Source organism: Agelaius phoeniceus, chromosome 27 (assembly GCF_051311805.1).
Source record: "Agelaius phoeniceus isolate bAgePho1 chromosome 27, bAgePho1.hap1, whole genome shotgun sequence".
NCBI classification, from domain to species: domain Eukaryota; kingdom Metazoa; phylum Chordata; class Aves; order Passeriformes; family Icteridae; genus Agelaius; species Agelaius phoeniceus.
The window spans coordinates 550,003-574,059 of NC_135291.1; the positions used below are offsets into that span (position 1 = coordinate 550,003).

Below are 24,057 nucleotides of genomic sequence, written 5' to 3' on the forward strand. Positions count from 1 at the left end.
TAAATTTGCCCCCAAACTGGTAAAAGTCACCCCAAACTTGTAAAATTTGCCCCCAAACTTTCCCCAAATTCGCCCTAAACTTCTAAAACTTGCCCCAAACTCGCCCCAATCCCCCTCAAAATGGCCCAGAACCCCCTCAAATCTGACCTAAACCTGCCTAAACTTCCCCAAATTCGCCCTAAATCCTCCCAAATTCACCTTAAACTCCTCCAAATTCCCCTAAACCCCCCCAAACTCGTCCTTAACTCCTCCAAGTTCCCCCAGAACTGCTCCAAACTCGTCCTAAACTTCCCCAAATTTGCCCTAAATCCCTCAAACTCGTCCTAAATCTCCCCAAACTCGTCCTAAACTTCCCCAAATTCATCCTAAACTCCCCCAAATCAGCCTTAAACTCCTCCCAATTCCTTTTGAATTGCCCCAAACTCGTCCTAAACCCCCCCAAACGCCCTCAAATCCCCCCGAACTCCCCATCCCTAAGCCCCCTATACCCCCTAGATCCCCCCAAACCCCCTAAATCCCCTACAGATCCCGCCCCAAACCCCTCCCAAATCCCAAATTCCCGGAATTCCCCGGCCGGAACCCAAAATTGGCCTCATTTCTCGGAGGGGTGGGGGAGGCTGAGTCACTTCCACCCTGTCCGCTCTGACTCAGCCTTTCCTGGCACCCTCGGGGAAAGATTTGGGCCCCTCCCTGCTCCAGGCTGGGATTTATTTGCCCAAAAAGGAAGAAATTTTTATTCCAGAGTGGGAATTATTTGCCCCAAAATTTGAATTATTTGCCCCAGGGGGGGTTAATTCCTCCAAACCCTTTTGGGAAGCTAAGCAGGGTCCACCAGGGTCACCCCTTGGATGGGTTCCCCAACCTGACTAAAGGATTATTTCCCCCAAAAAGGGACTTTTTTCCCCAAAATAGATTTATTTCCCCCCCAAAAAGGGAATTTTATACCAATATGGTAATTATTTTCTCCCAAATGGGATTTAATTGCCCCGAAATTAGAATTAATTGCCCCAGGGGGAGTTAATTCCTCCAAACCCTTTGTGAAGCTAAGCAGGGTCTGCCAGGGTCGCCCCTTGGATGGGTTCCCCAACTGACTAGGGGAATATTTACCCCTAATAGGGACTTTTTTTCCCCAAAAATGGATTTATTTGCTCCTAAAAAAGGGAATTTTATCCCAAAATGGTATTTATTTGCCCCCAAAATGGGATTTATTTGCCCCAAAATTAGAATTATTTACCCCAAGTGAGATTAATTCCCCCAAACCCTTTGTGAAGCTAAGCAGGGTCTGCCAGGGTCACCCCTTGGATGGGTTCCCCAACATGACTACAGGATTATTTACTCTAAAAAGGGATTTTTTTCCCCAAAAATCCCCTGATTGGTATTATTTACCCAAAAAGAGGGAATTTTTATCCCAGAATTGAAATTATTTACCCCAGAGTGGGAATTATTTGCCCCTAATTTTGAATTATTTACTCCAGGGGGTGTTAATTCCCCCAAACTCTTTGGGAAGCTAAGCAGGGTCTGCCTGGGTCACCCCTTGGATGGGTTCCCCAACCTGACTAAAGGATTATTTCCCCCAAAAAGGGACTTTTTTCCCCAAAAATGAACTTCTTTGCTGTCAAAACAAACGGAATTTTATCCAAAAATCTGAATTATTTACCCCCAAATGGAATTTTTTTGCCCCAAAACTGGAATTATTTACCCCAAGGTGCATGAATTCCCCCCAACCCCTTTGTGAAGCTAAGCAGGATCCGCCCAGGTCACCCCTTGGATGGGTTCCCCAACCTGACTACAGGATTATTTCCACCAAAAAGGGACTTTTTTCCCCAAAAATGAACTTCTTTGTTCTCAAAACAAACGGAATTTTATCCAAAAATCTGAATTATTTACCCCAAAATGGAATTTATTTGCCCCAAAACTGGAATTATTTACCCCAAGGTGCATGAATTCCCCCAACCCCTTTGTGAAGCTAAGCAGGGTCCGCCCAGGTCACCCCTTGGATGGGTTCCCCACTCCACCCTTCCCCGTCTCTAATCCCACCTCCCTCACTTTTCCCACCGCAAAAAATTCCCCAAAATTCTGGGAATTTCCAGAAACTTCCCCCATCCCGAAGATCCCTGACCCTAAATCTGGAATTTTTTTCCCTTTCCAGGTGCGTCGCCCCCTCCCCTCGGAAGAACCCAGCGCCGCCAAGCGGCTCCTGCTGCTCCTCCTGGCCGTGGTGGGCACCCAAATCTACAACGCGCCCGGCGACCTCCCCGACGTCACCTCGGGGGGGACAAGGACACCCTTGGGGACACCCCCAGTTCCAGAGGGACCCCAGATTCCAGCCGGGAACGCCAACGGGACGGCGGTGGTGGCACCCATGGGTGGCTCCTGTCCCTCGTTGTCGGTGTCGCCGCCTTTGTCGCCGCCTTTGTCGCCGCCTTTGTCGCCCCCTGGTGGCGCCAGGACGCACTGAGGGACCCCTCCTCAAACTGGGGGCGGTGCCCAGGACTGCCACGCCCTCCTGGATTAATTAACGAGGTCGTTAATTAAGGCGGAAGAGCTCCAGGGGTTGGAAGAAACCGAAGGAACCCAACGGGTGTTGGACGATCCCAGTTTGGAACTGGGAGGACTGGAAAGGGGCGGAGTCATGGATTGAGGGGGGTTTGTGCCATTCCCTAATTAATTAACCCCCTAATTAATGAGCAGCTCATTAATTAGCTCCCAATGAAGGCGGGAACAAACCCCACGTTGGAATTTTGAGGTTGCCCAATCCCAGTTTGGAACTGGGAGGACCGGAAAGGGGCGTGGTCAGGATGGCCTCGTTAACGAGGTTTTAATTAACGAGGTCACCTCTACCTCAGCTTCAGCGCCTGTGGCTGCTGGATTTATTAATTATTATTAATTATTTCTATGTTATTTATTTATTATAATTTATTTGTCCTTATTTATTGGCTACTATTTATTTGCTCTTATTTATTAATTATTTATTGATTAATTATCTCTGGATTATTTCTTGTGATTCCATTTGGGGGGGGTATTTAATATTCTAATTAATTAAAATATTTGAATTCATTAGCAGGGGGTTGTGTCTTTATTGGAATTTCTCGTGGTCAGAAATGATGGAAAAATCCAAATTTTTCACCATTTTATCCTTAAATTTTTATATAAAAGAATGAGAAAAATCCAAATTTTTTGGCATTTTCAGCCCACGTCGGATTTTTATTGACCCGACACAGAAAATACAAAGTCACAAAAGTAACAAAAAAACCAAAAAAATTCAAATTTTCATTACAAAATAAGAAAAAAAAAAGTTTAAAAAAAAGCTCGAGTTCGCTCCCATTTTTTGGGAAAAACCCAAAAAATCCAAAGGAAAATCCAATTTTTCCTTCCAAACCCACATTTGGTTGAATTCATGAACCAAATTTGGGATTTTTTTCCCCAAATTCTGATTTTTTTCCCCCAAATTTTGAGGGTTTTTTCCCCAAATTTTTAAGGTTTTCCCCAATTTTTAAAAATTTTTCTCACCAATTTTTGAGTTACTTTCTTAGAATTTTGAGGTTTTTCCCAAATTTTGACATTTTCCCCAATTTTTTCCCCAATATTTTGATTTTTTTTCCCCAATTTTTTGGGTGTTTTTTCCCAAATTTGGGGATTTTTTTCCCCCAATATTTTGGGATTTTCCCCCAATTTTTGGGGGTTTTTTTCCCCAAATTTAGGAACGGGAGGGTTGGGAAAATCCCCCAGTGTTGGGTTGGCCAAGCCCAGTTGGGCACTGGGAGCGCTGGGGATGCTGGGAATTCCCCCTCCAGTCATTAATTAGCCAATTAATCATTCCCTAATTAATTAGAGATCGTTAATTGGCCATGGGAATTCAATGGGCCCAAGCCAAGGTTGGGTCTTGGCTTGGCCAATCCCAGTTGGGCACTGGGAGCACTGGGAATGCTGGGAACCATGGAATGATGGGAATTCCTCATGTCCCCACTTAATTAACTCATGAATTCACCCGTAATTAATTACAAATCATTAATTAGCCATCGAATTTGAATGGGAATTCAATGGGACCAGGCCAAACTTGGGTCCTGCCTTGGCCAATCCCAGTTGGGCACTGGGAGCACTGGGAATGATGGGAACCATGGAATGATGGGAATTCCCCATTTCCCACTTAATTAATGAATGAATCCACCTGTAATTAATTACAAATCATTAATTAGCCATCGAATTTGAATGGGAATTCAATGGGCCCAAGCCAAGGTTGGGTCCTGCCTTGGCCAATCCCAGTTGGGCACTGGGAGCACTGGGAATGCTGGGAACCCACCAGAACCATGGAATGATGGGAATTCCCAATGTCCCCACTTAATTAATGATTGAAATCACCTCTAATTAATTAGAGATCGTTAATTAGCCATGGGAATTCAATGGGACCAAGCCAAGGTTGGGTCCTGGCTTGGCCAAGCCCAGTTGGGCACTGGGAGCACTGGGACCCCCCCAGCCCCGTGAGCCTCCCCCATCTCCCCCCCCACCCCCATCCCTCCTTTAATCCCCGCCCCCTCATTAACGCCCTCCCTTTAATTACCCACCGGAAACCCCGGGAACGCCCGGCCCGGCAACGCCAGCGCCCAGGGCAGCTCCAGCGGCGCCGGCACGGCCGAGGAGCCCGGGAACGCCGGGAAGGAGGAGGAGGAAGAAGACGAGAAGGACGATGAAGACGAGAAGGACGATGATGATGATGATGAGGATGAGGAAGAGGCGGCGGCGGCGGCTTTGCCGTGGGTGCGGCGGTGCCGGTTGAGGTGCGAGCTGCGGCTGAAGCGCTTCCCGCACTCGCCGCACTCGTAGGGTTTCTCGCCGGTGTGGACGCGCCGGTGGATGGTGAGCTCGGAGCGCTGGATGAAGCTCTTGCCGCACTCGGAGCACTGGAAGGGTTTCTCACCAAGATGGGTTCTCTGGTGGGTCAGGAGGTTGGAGGAGACGCTGAAGCGCTTCCCGCACTCGCGGCACTCGTAGGGTTTCTCGCCCGTGTGCATGCGCCGGTGGATGGTGAGGTCGGATTTTTGGATGAAGCCCTTGGCGCAATCCTGGCACTTGTAGGGTTTCTCGCCGGTGTGGATGCGCCGGTGCTTCACCAACGCCGAGCGCTGCCCGAAGCTTTTCCCGCATTCCTGGCACTTGTACGGCTTTTCCACCACCGCCGGTGCCGACGCCGATTCCGGCTGCCGGCCGCAATCCTGGCACAACCCCCGGCTTTTCCCGCAGTCCAAACATTTCGGCGATGCCGAACCACCACCACCGCCAGCACCACCACCACCACCATGAGACCGCTGGTGCTTCAACAACGCCGCCCCTTGACCGAAACACCGCCCGCACTGCCTGCACTGGAAGAGCCTCCCGTGCCGGTGCGCCGCCAAAAACCCGGCCAGGTGCTCGGGGCAGCGGTAGGAGGCGCGTTCGGCCGCGTGGATCTTGCGGTGCCGGTCCAGGTGCGAGCTGACGCTGAAGCTCTTGCCGCACTCGCCGCAGCCGTACGGCCGCTCGCCGGTGTGGACGCGCTGGTGCCGCTCCAGGTCGGAGCGTTGGATGAAGCCTTTGCCGCAGTCGCCGCAGGCGAACGGGCGCTCGCCGGTGTGGATGCGCCGGTGCTGGGTCAGGTTGGAGCCGCGGCTGAAGCTCTTGCCGCAGTCGCCGCAGCGGTGCGGCCGCTCCCCGCCGTGCGTCTTGCGGTGCTTGGCCAAGGCCGAGCGTTGGGCGAAGCTCTTCCCGCAATCCTGGCACCGAAACGCCTCCGTCACCGCCGATCCCTCCTCGGTTTTGGCTTTGCCGCGCGGCTGCTGGGGCGGGCCGGGCCCCCCGGCGTGGACGCGGCGGTGCCGGTCCAGGTGGGAGCTGACGCTGAAGCGCTTCCCGCAGTCGCCGCAGCCGTACGGCCGCTCCCCGGTGTGCACGCGCCGGTGCCGCGCCAGATCCGAGCGCTGGATGAAGCCCTTGCCGCAGTCGCCGCAGCGGTGCGGCCGCTCGCCGGTGTGGATGCGCCGGTGCTGCGCCAGGTTGGAGCCGCGGCTGAAGCCTTTGCCGCAGTCGGCGCAGCGGTGAGGCCGCTCCGCACGGTGCCGGCAGCGCCGCCGCCCCGCCCGGGGCTCGCCCGCGGTTCCGCCGCATTCCGGGCAGGGCCCGGCGCCGTTCGGCGCCGCCGGTGCCGGTTCGGGAGGGTCTGGGGTGGCCGCATCGGTGTCGGCGTCGTCGGGGCCTGCGCGGGGACGGGAGGGGATTAAAACCAAACCCAAACTCTTCCATTGGGTTGGGTTGGGCGTTGGCCATCGCGGCCATTGAGCGTTAAAAAAGAGCCAAAAATTCCTCACCGCGGAATTCCAGGATTTTTTTTTGTTGGGTGGGTGTCGACCGCGGTTGGGGAAATTTTTATTTTTTTGGGGGGAAAAAACCAGGGTTTTTTGGGGTTTTTTTTTGAGATTTTATTTTTTGAGAAACACCCAATGTTTTTTTAATATTTGGGGAAAAAAATACTGGGTTTTTTTTTTGAATTTTTTTTGGTAGGAACTCTTTTTTTTCTGGGGAACTTTTGGGGATTAGTTTTGGAGAAAAACCCATTTTGGGGGGGAATTTTTGAGGGAAAAAAACGTGGTTTTTGTGGGAAAAAATTCCTTTTTTTTTTTGGGAAAACCCAATTTTTTTTTTAAATTTATTTTTGGGGTGAAACGTGCCCAGATCCTCACCGTGGTCCTTGGCCGGCCGGCGGCGGTGGCGGCGTTTCCCGGCCAGGCCCTGCTCCCGCACCAGCTCCCGCAGCATTTTCTCCACCCGGCTCCTCCCGGCCGTCTGCAGGATCAGCCCCAGCTGCCGCCTCAGCTCTGGCCCCGCCCCTTCCGGCGCCCCTTCCGGCCCCGCCCCTTCCGGCCCCGCCCCTCCCCGAGCCGGAGGGGGCGGAGCCGGGGGCGGGGAGGGCCGGGGCTGCTCCCCCTCGGATTCGGCGGCTGCGGAGGGGGAAAAATGGGGAAAAAATGGGAAAAAAGGGGAAAAAAGTTGAGATTTGGAGTGATTGTGGGAAATGATGAAGATTTTTTTGGGGGGGATTCCTGAAAATCTCAAAGGTTTTGGGGAATTAAAGGAAAATTCCTGAAAATCTCAAAGATTTTGGGCAAATTTGGACGGAATTCATGAAAGTGCCAAAGGTTTTGATTGGGTTAAATTGGGTTGAACGCGCTCTTGGTTGGGTTGGCCAATGGGAAGAGCCCAAACCCATTCATGGCTGGATCGACCAATCAGAGCCTCCAAACCCTCTCTGGGTCGTGTTGGCCAATTGGAAGAGCCCAACCATGCCCTAGGTTGGGTTGGCCAATTGGAAGAGTCCAAACCCATTCATGGTTGGATCGACCAATCAGAGCCTCCAAACCCATTCATGGTTGCGTTGGCCAATTGGAAGAGTCCAAACCCACTTTGGGTCACGTTGGCCAATTGGAAGAGCCCAGCCATGCCCTAGGTTGGGTTGGCCAATGGGAAGAGCCCAAACCCATTCATGGCTGGATCGACCAATCAGAGCATCCAAACCCATTCATGGCTGGATCGACCAATCAGAGCATCCAAACCCTCTCTTGATTGGGTTGACCGACCAAAGTCTTGGTTGGGTTGGCCAATTGGAAGAGCCCAAACCCATTCGTGGCTGGATCGACCAATCAGAGCATCCAAACCCATTCATGGTCGTGTTGGCCAATTGGAAGAGCCCAACCACGCTCTTGATTGGCTTGGCCGACCAAAGTCTTGGTTGGGTTGGCCAATGGGAAGAGCCCAAACCCATTCATGGCTGGATCGACCAATCAGAGCCTCCAAACCCATTCATGGTTGGATCGACCAATCAGAGCCTCCAAACCCATTCGTGGCTGGATCGACCAATCAGAGCATCCAACCCATTCATGGCTGGATCGACCAATCAGAGCATCCAAACCCTCTCTTGGTTGGGTTGACCAATCAGAGCATCCAAACCCATTAATGGTCGCGTTGGCCCAACTGGAAGAGCCCAACCCCTCTTTGGGTTGTGTTGGCCAATTGGAAGAGCCCAAACCCATTCATGGTCACGTTGACCAATTGGAAGAGCCCAAACCCATTCATGGTTGGATCGACCAATCAGAGCCTCCAAACCCATTCATGGCTGGATCGACCAATCAGAGCCTCCAAACCCTCTCTGGGTCGCGTTGGCCAATGGGAAGAGCCCAACCATGCCCTAGGTTGGGTTGGCCAATGGGAAGAGCCCAAACCCATTCATGGCTGGATCGACCAATCAGAGCCTCCAACCCCATTCACGGCTGGATCGACCAATCAGAGCCTCCAAACCCATTCATGGCTGGATCGACCAATCAGAGCCTCCAAACCCTCTCTGGCTCGCGTTGGCCAATGGGAAGAGCCCACCCCTCGTTGGCCACGCCCCCTGGACTCACCGGCGCCGAGGGCCGCGTCTCCGGTGCGATTCGGCGAAGGCGGTGATCCGCGGCCAACTGATGGCGATCTCCTCGGCTTTTGGGGGGAAAAACGGGAATTTTGGGCAATTTGGGGAATTTTCAGAGTTTGTTTTCCCGTCCCGGCTCCGTTTTGGGGTGAAATCCCAAATTTTGGGCAAATTTTGGGGGTTTTTTTTTAGGGGAAAAATCGTTGCAGGGGAAACTGAGGCAGCCGAGTTCCAGCTGGAATTATGGGCGTTCCTAAAAATTTAAAATTTTAGGATTTTGCCTCAAGAATTCCCTCAAAAAAAATCCCAAAATTCTGTCAAATTTGTGCCTTTGGGAGCTCAGAAATATTCCCCAAAAAATTCCCAAAATTTTGCCCCAGGGGCTCCCAAAAAATTCCAAAAATTCCCATTTTGTTTCTTAGGGAATTCCCAAAATTCCCACCCCCAAAAATATATTTAAATAATTTAAAATATCAACACCATTTAAAAATTAAAATTAATATCATTATAATTAAAATATTAAATGATATTTAAATTATTTAAATGCTTCTAATATTAAAATTAAAATATTCAAATGAAATTTAAAATATTTACATTTTTAAAAATTAAAATTAAAATTAAAAATATTAAAATAATTCCCAAAAAAATCCCAAAGTTCCCCCCAAAAAAATCCCAAAATTTCCCCCCAAAAAATTCCCTTTTCCCCCCAAAATTCGCCACTGGGAATACCCCAAAAATTCCAAAAAAAATCCCAAAAAATTCCCAAAATTCCCAAATTTTTGGGATGCTCTTACCCAAGGAAATGACGTTCTCGTAATTCTCCTGCATCTTCACCCAAAATCCCAAATCCGAGCCTGAAATGTCCCAAAAATCCCAAAAATCCCGGTCAGGATCCCAAAAATTTTGGGGTTTTTTGGGGGGAATTTTGGGATTATTTGGGGGGAAATTTTGGGGTGGATTTGGGGGAAATTTTGGGAGAATTTTGGGGGGTTTTGAGGGAATTTTGGTAAAAATGTTGGGATAATTTTGGGGGGATTTTGGAATAATTTTGGGGGGAATTTGGGGAAAAAATTGGGGGAATTTTGGGGGATTTTGGGGAATTTTGGGAAAAATTTGGGGGAATTTTGGGGGAATTTTAGGGGAAATTTTGGGACAATTTTGGGATTTTTCAAGCAGAATTTTCAGATCATTTTGGGGAAATATTGGGGGGCATTTTGGGGTGGATTTGAGGGAATTTTGGGGGGAAATTTTGGGATAATTTTGGGATAATTTGGGGGAATTTTAGGGACGATTTCAGGGGAAATTTTGGGATAATTTGGGGATAATTTGGGGGAATTTTCAGGTGGATTTGGGGGCATTTGGGGCTGATTTCAGGAGGAATTTTGGGATAATTTTGGGATTATTTGGGGGTGGATCTGAGGGGGATTTTGGGATTATTTTGGGGGGAAATTTTGAGAGGATTTTGGGGTGGTTTTGGGGGATTTTGGGGTGGATTTAGGATTTGGATTTGGGATTTTAGGGGCAATTTTGGGATAATTCTGGGATCATTTTGGGGGGGAATTTTGGGATAATTTTAGGATAATTTGGGGGGGGAATTTTGGGATGATTTAGGAGGAATTTTGGGATAATTTTAGGATAATTTTTGGGGGAAATTTTGGGATGATTTAGGGGGAATTTTGGGATAATTTTAGGATAATTTTTGGGGGAATTCTGGGATGATTTAGGGGAATTTTGGGATACTTTTAGGATCATTTTTGGGGGGAATTTTGGGATGATTTAGGGGGAATTTTGGGGTGATTTTAGGATAATTTTTGGGGGGATTTTGGGGTGATTTCAGGATGATTTGGGCAGAATTTTGGGGTGATTTAGGGGGAATTTTGGGGTGATTTTAGGATCATTTTTGGGGGAATTTTGGGATGATTTCAGGATGATTTGGGCGGAATTTTGGGGTGATTTAGGGGGAATTTTGGGGTGATTTTAGGATAATTTTGGGGGGATTTTTGGGGTGATTTCAGGATGATTTGGGCGGAATTTTGGGGTGATTTAGGGGGAATTTTGGGATAATTTTAGGATAATTTTGGGGGGAATTTTGGGGTGATTCTGGGATCATTTGGGGGGAATTTGGGGATAATTTTAGGATAATTTTGGGAGGAATTTTGGGGCGATTTCAGGATGATTTGGGCGGAATTTTGGGGTGATTTAGGGGGAATTTTGGGATACTTTTAGGATAATTTTTGGGGGGAATTTTGGGATGATTTAGGGGGAATTTTGGGATAATTTTAGGATAATTTTTGGGGGATTTTTGGGGTGATTTCGGGATGATTTGGGTGGAATTTTGGGGTGGATTTAGGGGGAATTTTGGGATAATTTTAGGATAATTTTTGGGGGGAATTTTGGATGATTTAGGGGGAATTTTGGGATAATTTTAGGATAATTTTTGGGGGAATTTTGGGGTGATTTAGGGGGAATTTTGGGGTGATTTTAGGATCATTTTTGGGGGGAATTTTGGGATGATTTCAGGACGATTTGGGCAGAATTTTGGGATGATTTAGGGGGAATTTTGGGATAATTTTAGGATAATTTTTGGGGGGAATTTTGGGGTGATTTCAGGATGATTTGGGTGGAATTTTGGGGTGGATTTAGGGGGAATTTGGGGGTAATTTTGGGATAATTTCAGGAAAACGTGGGGGGAATTTGGGACCTGCTGGGGGAGGGGGGATCAGCGTGGGGTCCCTCCGGGTTTTGGGGTCTCCCTGCGCTGGTCCCGATCCTAAAACCGATCCCAAAACTGATCCCGACCCTAAAACCAATCCCAAAACTGATCCTGATCCTAAAACCAATCCCAAAACTGATCCTGATCCGGTTCTAATCCTGATCCCAAAACTGATCCTGATCTTAAAACCGATCCCAAACTGATCCTGACCCTAAAACTGATCCCAAAACTGGTCCTGACCCGGTTCTAATCCCGATCCTAAAACCGATCCCAAAACTGATCCGGACCCTAAAACTGATCCCAAAACTGATCCCAATCCTAAAACCGATCCTAAAACTGATCCTGACCCTAAAACCGATCCCAAAACTGATCCTGACCCTAAAACTGATCCCAAAACTGATCCCAATCCTAAAACTGATCCCAAAACTGATCCCAATCCTAAAACCGATCCCAAAACTGATCCCAATCCTAAAACCGATCCCAAAACTGATCCTGACCCTAAAACCGATCCCAAAACTGGTCCTGACCTGGTTCTAATCCTGATCCTAAAACTGGTCCCAAAACTGATCCCAAAACTGATCCCAATCTTAAAACCGATCCCAAAACTGATCCCAATCCTAAAACCGATCCCAAAACTGATCCTGAGCCGGTTCTAATCCCGATCCTAAAACCGATCCTGACCCGATTCTAATCCCGATCCCCAAAACTGATCCCAAAACTGATCCCGACCCAGTTCTAATCCTGATCCTAAAACCAATCCCAAAACTGATCCTGACCCGGTACTAATCCCAATCCCAAAACTGATCCCGATCCTAAAACCAATCCCAAAACTGATCCCGACCCGGTTCTAATCCTGATCCTAAAACCAATCCCAAAACTGATCCTGACCTGGTTCTAATCCTGATCCTAAAACCGATCCTAAAACTGATCCCGATCCTAAAACTGATCCCAAAACTGATCCTGACCCGGTTCTAATCCCGATCCCAATCCCAAACCGGACCTGATCCCCACCTGACCCCAGTCCTGATCCTGATCCCAAAACCGATCCCGATCCTGGTCCTGCTCCCCCAGTCCCAATCCTGACCTGGTTCGAGTCCTGATCCCGATCCCAAAATGGACCCGACCCGATCCCAACCCGGTCCCAACTCGATCCCAACCCGATCCTGCTCCCATTCCAGCTTCTGGTCCTGACCCGGTTCAAATCCTGATCCCGATCCTGATCCCGCTCCCGACCCGGTCCCGGTCCCGATCCTGATCCCAATCCCACTCCCGCTCTCAATCCCGATCCCAATCCCAATCCCAATCCCAACCCGATCCAGTCCCGGTCCCGTTCCTGATCCCGATCCTGACCCGATCCCGGTCAAGCTCCCGACCCAGTTCTAGTCCTGATCCCGACCCAATCCCGACCCCGACCAGGTTCTAATCCTGATCCCGTTCCCGATCCCGCCCCAATCCCGGTCCCGCTCCGATCCCGCTCCCAGTCTCGGTCCCGACCCGGTCCCGATCCCGTTCGAATCCCGCTCCAATTCCAGTCCCGATCCCACTCCCAGTCCTGATCCCCTTCCCGATCCCAGCCCGGTTCTAGTCCCGATCCGGAGCCGTTCCCGCTCCCAGTCCCGGTCCCCGTCCCGATCCCAGCCCGGTTCTAATCCCGATCCGGACCCGTTCCCGCTCCCAGTCCCGGTCCCGATCCCAGCCCGGTTCTAAATCCCGGTCCCGACCCCCTCCCGGTCCCGCTCTGGACCCGCTTCGAATCCCGCTCCGATCCCGTTCCCGCCCTCGACCCGGTCCCGTTCCCGATCCCGATCCCGACCTGGTCCCGCTCCCGTTCCCGTTCCCGCCTTCGACCCGGTCCCGTTCCCGCTCCCGACCCGTTCCGGTCCCGTTCCCGCTCCCGTTCCCGACCCGCTCCCGCTCCCGCTCCGGACCCGTTCCCGCTCCGTTCCCGCTCCCAGTCCCGGTCCCGGTCCCGCTGGAGGCGGCTCCCGGCGTGACCCGGATACAGAGGAGCCGCCGCCTCCTCCCCCTTCCCTCCTCCTCCTCCTCTTCCTCCTCCCCCTTCCCTCCTCCTCCTCCTCCTCCTCCTCTTCCTCCTCCCCCTTCCCTCCTCCTCCTCCTCCTCTTCCTCCTCCTTCTCCCCTTTCCCTCCTCCTCCTTCTCTCCCTCCTCTTCCTCCTCCTCCTCCTCCTCCTCCTCCCCCTTCCCTTTCCCTCCTCTTCCTCCTCCTCTCCCCCCCCTTCCTCCTCTCCCTCTTCTTCCTCCTTATTTCTCCTCCTCTTCTTCCTCCCCCTCCCCTCCTCTTCCTCCTTCTCTCCCTCCTCCTCCTCTTCCTCCTTCTCCTCTTCCTCTCCCCCCCCCTTCCTCCTCCCCCTTCCCTTTCCCTCCTCCTCTTCCTCCTCTTCCTCCTCCTCTCCCCCCCTTTCCTCCTCTCCCTCTTCTTCCTCCCTTATTTCTCCTCCTCCTCTTCCTCCCCTTTCCCTCCTCCTCCTCCTCTTCCTCTTCCTCTCCCCCCCCTTTCTTCCTCTCCCTCTTCTTCCTCCTCCTCCTCCTCCTCCTCTTCCTCCCCCCCTTTCCCTCCTCCTCCTCTTCTTCCTCCCCTTTCCCTCCTCCTCCTCTTCCTTCTCCCCCTTCCCTCCTCCTCTTCCTCCTCTTCCTCCTCCTCTCCCCCCCTTTCCTCCTCTCCCTCTTCTTCCTCCCTTATTTCTCCTCCTCCTCTTCCTCCCCTTTCCCTCCTCCCCCTCCTCTTCCTCCTCCTCTCCCCCCTTTCTTCCTCTCCCTTTTCTTCCTCCCTTATTTCTCCTCCTCTTCCTCCTCCTCTTCTTCCTCCCCCTCTCCTCCTCTTCTTCCTCCCCTTCCCCTCCCCCTTCCCTCCTCCTCCTCCTCCTCCTCTTCCTCCTCCTCTCCCCCCTTTCCTCCTCTCCCTCTTCTTCCTCCCTTATTTCTCCTCCTCCTCCTCCTCCTCTTCCTCCCCTTTCCCTCCTCCTCCTCCTTCTCTCCCTCCTCCCCCTTCCCTCCTCCTTCTCTTCCTCTTCCTCCCCCTTCCCTCCTCTTCCTCCTCCCCTTTCCCTCCTCCTCCTCCTCCTCTCCCCCCCCTTCCTCCTCTCCCTCTCTTCCTCCCTTATTTCTCCTCCTCCTCTTCTTCCTCCTCCTCTTCCTCCTTCTCCTCTTCCTCTCCCCCCCTTTCCTCTTCTTCCTCCCGTTCTCCTCTTCCTCCTCCTCTTCCTCCTCCTCTCCCCCCCCTTTCCTCCTCTCCCTCTTCTTCCTCCCTTATTTCTCTTCCTCTTCTTCCTCCTCCTCTTCTTCCTCCTCCTCTTCCTCTCCCTCTCCTCCTCTTCCTCCCCTTCCCCTCCTCCTCCTCTTCCTCCCCCACCCTTTTCTTCTCCTCCTCCCTCCCCCCCCTTTTCCTCCTCTCCCTCTTCTTCCTCCCCCTCCTCCTCTTCCTCCTCCAAACACTTCCCCCAAGGACTCGCCCAGAAAATTCCCAAACACCCAAAGAATTCCCAAGGATTTGCACCCAAAAATTCCCAAAAATGTGCCCCCAAAATTCCCCGAATTCCCAAGGATTGCCCCCAAAAATTCCAAATAGTTCCCAAAGATGGGCCCCCAAAATTCCCTGAGTTCCCAAGGATTTGCACCCAAAAATTCCCAAATAATTCCCAAAAATGGCCCCCAAAATTCCCCGAATTCCCAAGGATTTGCCCCAAAAATTCCCAAGTAATTCCCAAAAATGTGCCCCCAAAATTCCCTGAATTCCCAAGGATTTGCACCCCAAAAATTCCCAAATAGTTCCCAAAGATGGGCCCCAAAATTCCCTGAATTCCCAAGGATTTGCACCCAAAAATTCCCAAATAATTCCCAAAGATGTGCCCCAAAATTCCCAAGGATTTGCCCCAGAAAATGCCCAAAAAATGCCAAAAAATGCCACAAAATTCCCCAAATATCCAAAGAATGCCCAAAGTTTTGCCCCCCAAAATTCCCAAGGGATTCCCAAAAAATGCCCCAAAAAATCCAAAAAATCCCAAATAATTCCCCAAGATTTGTCCCCAAAAAAATCCCAAGGGATTCCCAAAAAATCCCCCAAAAATCCCAAAGAATTCCCAAAGATTTGCACCTAAAATTCCCAAAAAATGCCCAAAAATGCCAAAAAAATCACAAATAATTCCCAAAGTTTTGCACCCAAAAAAATCCCAAGGGATTCCCAAAAAATGCCAAAAAATCCCCAAAAAATCCCAAATAATTCCCAAAGATTTGCACCCAAAATTCCCCCAAATACCCAAAGAATTCCCAAAGATTTGCACCCAAAATTCCCAAGGGATTCCCAAAAAATGCCCCAAAAAAATCCCCAAAAAACCCCAAATAATTCCCCAAGATTTGTCCCAAATAAAATCCCAAGGGATTCCCAAAAAAATGCCAAAAAAATCCCAAAAAATCCCAAATAATTCCCAAAGATTTGCACCCAAAATTCCCAAAAAATGCCCCAAAAATGCCCAAAAAATCACAAATAATTCCCAAATAATTCCCCAAGATTTGTCCCAAAATTCCCAAAAAATGCCCAAAAAATCCCAAATAATTCCCAAAGATTTGTCCCAAATAAAATCCCAAGGGATTCCCAAAAAATGCCCAAAAAATCCCCAAAAAATCCCAAATAATTCCCAAAGATTTGCACCCAAAATTCCCAAAGAATGCCCAAAAAATGCCCAAAAAAAAATCCCAAAAAATCCCAGGGAATTCCCAAAGATTTGCACCCAAAATTCCCAAAAAATGCCCCAAAAATCCCAAATAATTCCCTAAGATTTGTCCCAAAAAAATCCCAAGGGATTCCCAAAAATGCCAAAAAATCCCCAAAAAATCCCAAATAATTCCCAAAGATTTGCACCCAAAATTCCCAAAAAATGCCCCAAAAATCCCAAATAATTCCCCAAGATTTGTCCCAAATAAAATCCCAAGGGATTCCCAAAAAAATGCCAAAAAAATCCCAAAAAATCCCAAATAATTCCCAAAGATTTGCACCCAAAATTCCCAAAAAATGCCCCAAAAATCCCAAATAATTCCCAAAGATTTGCACCCAAAATTCCCAAAAATGCCCCAAAAATCCCAAAGAATTCCCAAAGATTTGCACCTAAAATTCCCAAAAAATGCCCCAAAAATCCCAAATAATTCCCAAAGATTTGCACCCAAAATTCCCAAAAAAATGCCCAAAAAAATCCCAAATAATTCCCCAAGATTTGCACCCAAAATTCCCAAAAATGCCCCAAAAATCCCAAATAATTCAATTCCCCAAGATTTGTCCCAAAAAATCCCAAGGGATTCCCAAAAAATCCCAAATAATTCCCAAAGATTTGCACCCAAAATTCCCAAAAAATGCCCCAAAAAATGCCCAAAAATCCCAAATAATTCCCAAAGATTTGCCCCAAAATTCCCCCAAAAATTCCCAAAGATTTGCCCCAAAATTCCCGAAATTCCCAAGGATTATTCCCACTTTTCCCCCATTCCATCCCCAAGACAAAATTCCAGGAATTCCTCACTAAATCTATTTTTATTCACATTACAAACAAAGAAGAAAATTCCAAAAAAATCCCAAAAAAACCCCGGGGGAAAAAAATTCCCAATTTTTTTTTTTTTCTTTTCCCCCCCACCCCAATCCAAGAAAATTTTTGGGATCAAATCCCCTTTTTTTCCACCAATTTTGGGATTTCCTTCCCAAAACTTCCCGGGATTTTCCGGCTGAATAAATACAATAAATTACGGAACGGCCCAAAATTCCCAAAATTTTCTTCGAAACCTCCAAAAATTCCCTGAAACCACCAAAATTCCGGGATTTCCTCCAACCTAATTTTTTTAAAAATTATTTTTCCTGGGAAAACTTATGGAAAAACCAAAAAAATTCCAAATTTTTTAATTTCTTTAACAATTTCTACCCCTACTTTTTCCTACTCTACCCTACCCGAAACTACGGCCGGGAAAACGCGGGGAAAAAATTCCCAAAATTTTGGTTTTTTTCCCGATTTTCACCCTTCCGGCTCCTCCTCCTCTCCGGGATTCCGGAGTCGGGATCCGATCCCGGAATTCCGGTCGGGATCGTGGAGCCGTCGGTGCTTGGCCAACGTTGAGGGATCTCCAAAGGTTTTCCCACATTTGGGGCAAATTTTTTGGGATTCCACCAAAAATTTCCCAATTTTTTGGGATTCATTCAAAGATTTCCCAATTTTCTGTGATTCCATCAAAGATTTCCCAATTTCTTGGGATTCCACCAAGGATTTCCCAATTTTTTGGGATTCCTCATGGAGCCGTCGATGCTTGGCCAACGTTGAGGGATCTCCAAAGGTTTTCCCACATTTGGGGGCAAATTTCTTGGGATTCATCCAAGGATTTTCCAATTTTTTGGGATTCCACCATGGATTTCCCAATTTCTTGGGATTCCACCGAAAATTTCCCAATTTTTTGGGATTCATTCAAAGATTTCCCAACTTTTTGTGATTCCACCAAAGATTTCCCAATTTTTTGGGATTCATTCAAAGATTTCCCAATTTTTGGGGATTCCGCCAAAAATTTCCCAACTTTTTGTGATTCCACCAAAAATTTCCCAACTTTCTGGGATTCATTCAAAGATTTCCCAATTTTCTGTGATTCCGCCGAAATTTTCCCAACTTTTTGTGATTCCACCAAAGATTTCCCAACTTTTTGGGATTCCTCACGAACCTCTTGATGTTTGGCCAACGCCGACGGGTCCGGGAAGGATTTCCCGCGTTCCGAGCAGGTTTTTTGGGAACTCTCATGGAGCCGTCGATGTTTGGCCAACGTTGAGGGATCTCCAAAGGTTTTCCCACATTCTGAGCAGGATTTTGGGGATTCCTCATGGATCCGTCGATGCTTGGCCAATGCTGAGGGATCTCCAAAGGTTTTCCCACATTTGGAGCAAATTTCTTGGGATTCATTCAAAGATTTCCCAACTTTCTGTGATTCCACCGAGGATTTCCCAACTTTTTGTGATTCCACCAAAGATTTCCCAATTTTTGGTGATCCCACCCAGCATTTCCCAACTTTCTGGGCTCCCTCACGAACCCCTCGACGTTTGGCCGCCGCCGCCGGTCCCGCCAAGGATCTCCCACTTTCCTGCGCCTCCCCGCGGCCCCCTTGGTTCTCTCCCAACGCCGGCGCCTCCGTGACCGATTTCCCGCGTTCCTCGCAGCTTTTTTGGCAACTCTCCCGGCCCCGTTGGTTCTCTCCCAACGCCGGCGCCTCCGTGACCGATTTCCCGCCCTCCCCGCGGCTTTTCCGGGCCCCGTGCGCCCTCTGGTGCTTCTGGAAGTGGAGCGTGGAGTTGAAGCTCTTGCCGCACTCGCCGCAGACGTGGGGGCGGCCGCCGGCGTGCGTGCGCTGGTGCCGGTAGAGGTGCGAGGTCCTCCCGAAGCTCTTCCCGCACTCCTGGCACTCGTAGGGTTTCTCCCCGGTGTGGATGCGTTGGTGCCGCTCCCAATGCGAGCTCCAGGAGAAGCTTTTCCCGCAATCCCCGCACCGGTACGGCTTCTCCGCGGCGCCGGCACCGTGGAAACTGCGCCGGTGCCGCGCGTACTGCGGGCGGGCGCCGAAGCTCTTGCCGCAATCCTCGCAGCGGAAGGGGCCCTCGGCCAGGTGGAGGCGCTGGTGCTTGACCAAGGCGGGCGCGTCGCCGAAGCTCTTGCGGCACAGGGAGCACCTGTAGGGCCGGACGCCGCTGTGGGTGCCCTGGTGGCGCTCGAAGTGGAGGATGCTGCCGAAGCTGCGGCCGCAGTAGGTGCAGATGTAGGAGCGGCCGCCGGCGTGGCCGCGCTGGTGCCGGTAGAGGTGGGAGCTCCTGGAGAAGCTCTTGCCGCACTCCTGGCACTCGTAGGGTTTCTCGCCGGTGTGGATGCGCCGGTGCCGCAGCCAATGCGAGCTCCAGGAGAAGCTTTTCCCGCAATCGCCGCACTGGAAGGGCAAAGTCCCCGTGTGCAGCCGCCGGTGCGTGGCCAACTCCTTGTTCCGACGGAAACTCTTCCCGCATTCCTGGCATTCGTAAGGAAAACCCCGCGGTTTTTCCGGCGCCGTTTCGCCGCCGCCGTGGCCGCGTTGGTGCCGGTAAAGGTTGGAGGAGACGTTGAAGCTTTTGCCGCAATGGAGACACCGGAAGGGTTTTTCCCCCGTGTGCGTCCGGCGGTGTTTGGAGAAATGGGAGCTGCAGCTGAAGCTCTTCCCGCACTCCGAGCATTCGTAGCTTTTTTGGAGGACGATGATGCTCCCAAAATTGGAGAAATTTGGGGATTTGGGGTTTTTCGGGTGGTTTTTGGATGATGATGATGATGCCGCGGAAGCGCCGGGGTGGATTTGTTGCACCACGGTCCAGCGGAAACTTTCGGGGTCCGACCCCGCGACGGCCGCGGGGCTCGGGTCGGAGCCGGGGGTTCCTGAGGGGGAAAAAAAATTGGGAATTTTGGGGGATTTCATGGGTTTTGTGGGAATTTTTTCCGTTTTTTTGTGGGATTTTTCCCAATTTTTATGTGAATTTTTCCCCTTTTTTGCAGACTTTTCCCCCATTTTTTTTAGAATTTTTCCCCATTTTTATGTGATTTTTCCCCATTTTTATGTCAATTTTCTCCTTTTTTATGTGATTTTTTCCCTTTTTTTTTTTTTGTGGAATTTCCCCATTTTAATGGGAATTTTCCCCATTTTTAAATGGGATTTGTCCCCATTTTTTGTGGGATTTTCCCCTGTTTTAATGGGATTTGTCCCCATTTTTTTAATGGGATTTGTCCCCATTTTTTGTGGGATTTTCCCCCTTTTAATGGGATTTGTCCCCATTTTTTTAATGGGATTTGTCCCCATGTTTTGTGGGATTTTCCCCCCTTTTAATGGGATTTTTCCCCATTTTTTTAGAATTTGTCCCCATTTTTATGTGAACTTTCCCCCTTTTTTGTGGAATTTCCCCCCATTTTAATGGGAATTTTTCCCATTTTTTGCAGAATTTTCGCCATTTTTTAATGGGATTTCTCCCCATTTTTTGTGAATTTTCCCCTTTTTAATGGGATTTTTCCCCATTTTTTTAGATTTTTTTTCTCATTTTGCTGTGAAATTTCCCCCATTTTGATGGGAATTTTCCCCATTTTATTGTAGAATTTTCCCGTTTTAATGGGAATTTTCCCCCTTTTTTGCGGAATTTTCACCATTTTTAAGGGGATTTGTCCCCATTTTTTAATGGGATTTCTCCCCATTTTTTGTGGAATTTCCCCCCTTTTTAAGGGATTTGTCCCCATTTTTTTGTGGAATTTTCCCCCTTTTTGCAGAATTTTCCCCCATTTTTGCTGTGAATTTTCCCAATTTTTTGGTGCGAATTTTCTCAGTGTTGTGTGAAATTTTCCCCATTTTTTTAGAATTTTTCCCCATGTTTTTTAGAATTTTTCCCCATTTTTTTTACAATTTTTCCCCATTTTTTGTGGAATTTTCCCCTGTTTTAATGGGAATTTTCCCCCTTTTATTGTGGAATTTTCCCCTGTTTTAATGGGATTTGTCCCCATTTTTTGTGGAATTTTCCCCATTTTAATGGGATTTGTCCCCATTTTTTTGTGGAATTTTCCCCCTTTTTTGCAGTGAATTTTCTCGGTGTTTTGTGGAATTTTCCCCATTTTTAATGGGATTTTTCCCCATTTTTTTTAGAATTTTTTTTCATTTTGCTGTGAATTTTCCCCCATTTTTGGTGTGAATTTTCTCAGGGTTTTGTGGAATTTTCCCCATTTTTTTTAGAATTTTTCCCCATTTTTTTTAGAATTTTTCCCCATTTTTTGTGGAATTTCCCCCATTTTAATGGGATTTTCCCCCCATTTTTTATGCGAATTTTTCCACTTTTTAGTGGCATTTCCCCCTGTTTTAATGGGATTTGTCCCCATTTTTTTGTGGAATTTTCCCCCATTTTTTGTGGAATTCTCCCCATTTTTAATGGAATTTTTCCCCCATTTTTTGTGGAATTTTTCCCCATTTTTTGTGGAATTGTCCCCCTTTTTTGCAGAATTTTCCCCCATTTTTGGTGCGAATTTTCTCAGTGTTTTGTGGAATTTTCCCCATTTTAATGGGATTTGTCCCCATTTTTTATGTGAATTTTTCCCATTTTTTATGTGAATTTTCCCCTTTTTTATGTGAATTTTCCCCTTTTTTTTGTGGAATTTCCCCATTTTAATGGGAATTTTCCCCATTTTTTTAATGGGATTTGTCCCCATTTTTGCTGTGAATTTTCCTAATTTTTTTGGTGCGAATTTTCTCAGTGTTGTGTGAAATTTTCCCCATTTTTTTAGAATTTTTCCCTTTTTTTTTTAGAATTTTTCCCCATTTTTTTAAGAATTTTTACCCATTTTTTTAGAATTTTTTCCCATTTTTTTAGAATTTTCTCCCTTTTTTGTAGAACTTTCCCCATTTTTTGCAGAATTTCTCCCATTTTTTAATGGGATTCGTCCCCATTTTTTGTGGGATTTTCCCCCATTTTTATGTGAATTTTCCCCATTTTAATGGGATTTTTCCCCACTTTTTTTTAGAATTTTTTTTCATTTTGCTGTGAAATTTCCCCCATTTTTATGTGAATTTTCCCCCTTTTATTGTGGAATTTTCCCCTGTTTTAATGGGAATTTTCCCCCTTTTATTGTGGAATTTTCACCATTTTTTAAGGGGATTTGTCCCCATATTTTAATGGGATTTGTCCCCATTTTTTGTGGAATTTTCACCTTTTTTTAATGGGATTTGTCCCTATTTTTTAATGGGATTTCTCCCCATTTTTTGTGGAATTTCCCCGTTTTAATGGGAATTTTCCCCATTTTTTGCAGAATATTCCCCCTTTTTTTAGACGAATTTTCCCCCATTTTAATGGGAATTTTCCCCCTTTTATTGTGGAATTTTCCCCTGTTTTAATGGGATTTGTCCCCATTTTTTGTGGAATTTTCCCCATTTTAATGGGATTTGTCCCCATTTTTTTGTGGAATTTTCCCCCATTTTTTGTGGAATTTTCCCCCATTTTTTGTGGAATTTTCCCCATTTTTAATGCGACTTTTCTCCCTTTTTTTGTGGAATTTTCCCCTGTTTTAATGGGAATTTTCCCCATTTTTTGTGGAATTTTTCCCCATTTTTTGTGGAATTGTCCCCCTTTTTTGCAGAATTTTCCCCCATTTTTTGTGGAATTTCCCCTTGTTTTAATGGGATTTTCCCTTTTTTTTTTTAGAATTTTTTTCCATTTTTTTAGAATTTTTCCCCATTTTTTTTACAATTTTTCCCATTTTTTGTGGAATTTTCCCCTGTTTTAATGGGAATTTTCCCCCTTTTTTGCGGAATTTTCCCCCATTTTTGATGTGAATTTTCTCAGGGTTTTGTGGAATTTTCCCCATTTTAATGGGATTTTCCCCCATTTTTTTTAGAATTTTCCCCCATTTTTTTTAGAATTTTTCCCCATTTTTTGTGGAATTTCCCCCTGTTTTAATGGGATTTCCCCCTTTTTTGCAGAATTTTCCCCCATTTTTGGTGCGAATTTTCTCAGTGTTTTGTGGAATTTTCCCCATTTTAATGGGATTTGTCCCCATTTTTTATGTGAATTTTTCCCATTTTTTATGTGAATTTTCCCCTTTTTTATGTGAATTTTCCCCTTTTTTTTTTTGTGGAATTTCCCCATTTTAATGGGAATTTTCCCCATTTTTTAAATGGGATTTGTCCCCATTTTTGCTGTGAATTTTCCTAATTTTTTTGGTGTGAATTTTCTCAGTGTTTTATGGAATTTTCCCCATTTTCATGGGATTTTTCCCATTTTTTTAGAATTTTTCCCCATTTTTTTTAGAATTTTTCCCCCTTTTTTTGTGGAATTTCCCCCATTTTAATGGGAATTTTTTGGGTTTATTTTATGGATTTTGGGGATTTTTTAATGGATTTGTGGGATTTTTAATGGGATTTTTTTAAATGGGATTTATTTATGGGACTTTGGAATTTTTATTGGATTTTTTAAAATGGGATTTATGGGATTTTTAAATGGGATTTTTGGGGTTTATTTTATGGGATTTTTGGGATTTTTAAATGGGATTTTTTGGGATTTTTAATGGGATTTATGGGATTTTTAAATGGGATGGTTTTTTTTATTTTTAAATTGAATTTATGGGATTTTTAAATGGGATTTTTTTTTTATTTTTAAATGGAATTTATGGGATTTTTAAATGGGATTTATGGGATTTATTTACGGGATTTTTGGGGTTTATTTTATGGGATTTTTGGGATTTTTATAATGGGATTTTTGGGGATTTTTTAATGGAATTTATGGGATTTTTAAATGGAATTTATGGGATTTTTGGGATTTTTTAATGGGATTTTTGGGGTTTATTTTATGGGATTTTTGGGGATTTTAAAATGGGATTTTTTTTTTTATTTTTAAATGGAATTGATGGGATTTTTAAATGGATTTTTTTTTATTTTTAAATGGGATTTTTGGGATTTTTTAATGGGATTTTTGGGGTTTATTTTATGGGATTTTTGGGATTTTTATAATGGGATTTTTGGGGGATTTTTTAATGGAATTTATGGGATTTTTAAATGGAATTTATGGGATTTTTGGGATTTTTTAATGGGATTTTTGGGGTTTATTTTATGGGATTTATGGGATTTTTAAATGGGATTTTTTTTTTATTTTTAAATGGAATTTATGGGATTTTTAAATGGGATTTTTTAAATGGGATTTTTGGGATTTTTTTAATGGGATTTATGGGATTTTTTATGGGATTTTGGGGTTTATTTTATGGGATTTTTGGGATTTTTAAATGGGATTTTTGGGATTTTTAAATGGGATTTATGGGATTTTTAAATGGAATTTATGGGATTTTTGGGATTTTTTAATGGGATTTTTGGGGTTTATTTTATGGGATTTTTAAATGGGATTTTT

The 24,057-nt window shown here is 46.7% G+C and overlaps 1 protein-coding gene and 1 long non-coding RNA gene across 2 annotated transcripts; both read right to left on the reverse strand.

Annotated features, from left to right (window-relative positions):
• Positions 1 to 1,533: 1,533 nt before the first annotated feature.
• On the reverse strand, positions 1,534 to 19,610 carry LOC143695860 (uncharacterized). Its single transcript, XM_077191065.1, has 5 exons — positions 18,046 to 19,610; positions 17,158 to 17,471; positions 6,711 to 6,968; positions 4,563 to 6,226; positions 1,534 to 2,506 (listed from the first exon to the last, which is right to left on the reverse strand). Exons 1-5 carry the CDS (start codon positions 19,608 to 19,610, stop codon positions 1,967 to 1,969), a joined length of 4,341 nt encoding a protein of 1,446 aa, XP_077047180.1. The 3' UTR covers positions 1,534 to 1,966.
• On the reverse strand, positions 11,047 to 13,179 carry LOC143695811 (uncharacterized). The gene is made up of 2 exons (XR_013185342.1): positions 13,076 to 13,179; positions 11,047 to 11,204 (listed from the first exon to the last, which is right to left on the reverse strand). It is a non-coding gene; the product is annotated as an uncharacterized LOC143695811 (long non-coding RNA).
• Positions 19,611 to 24,057: the final 4,447 nt, after the last annotated feature.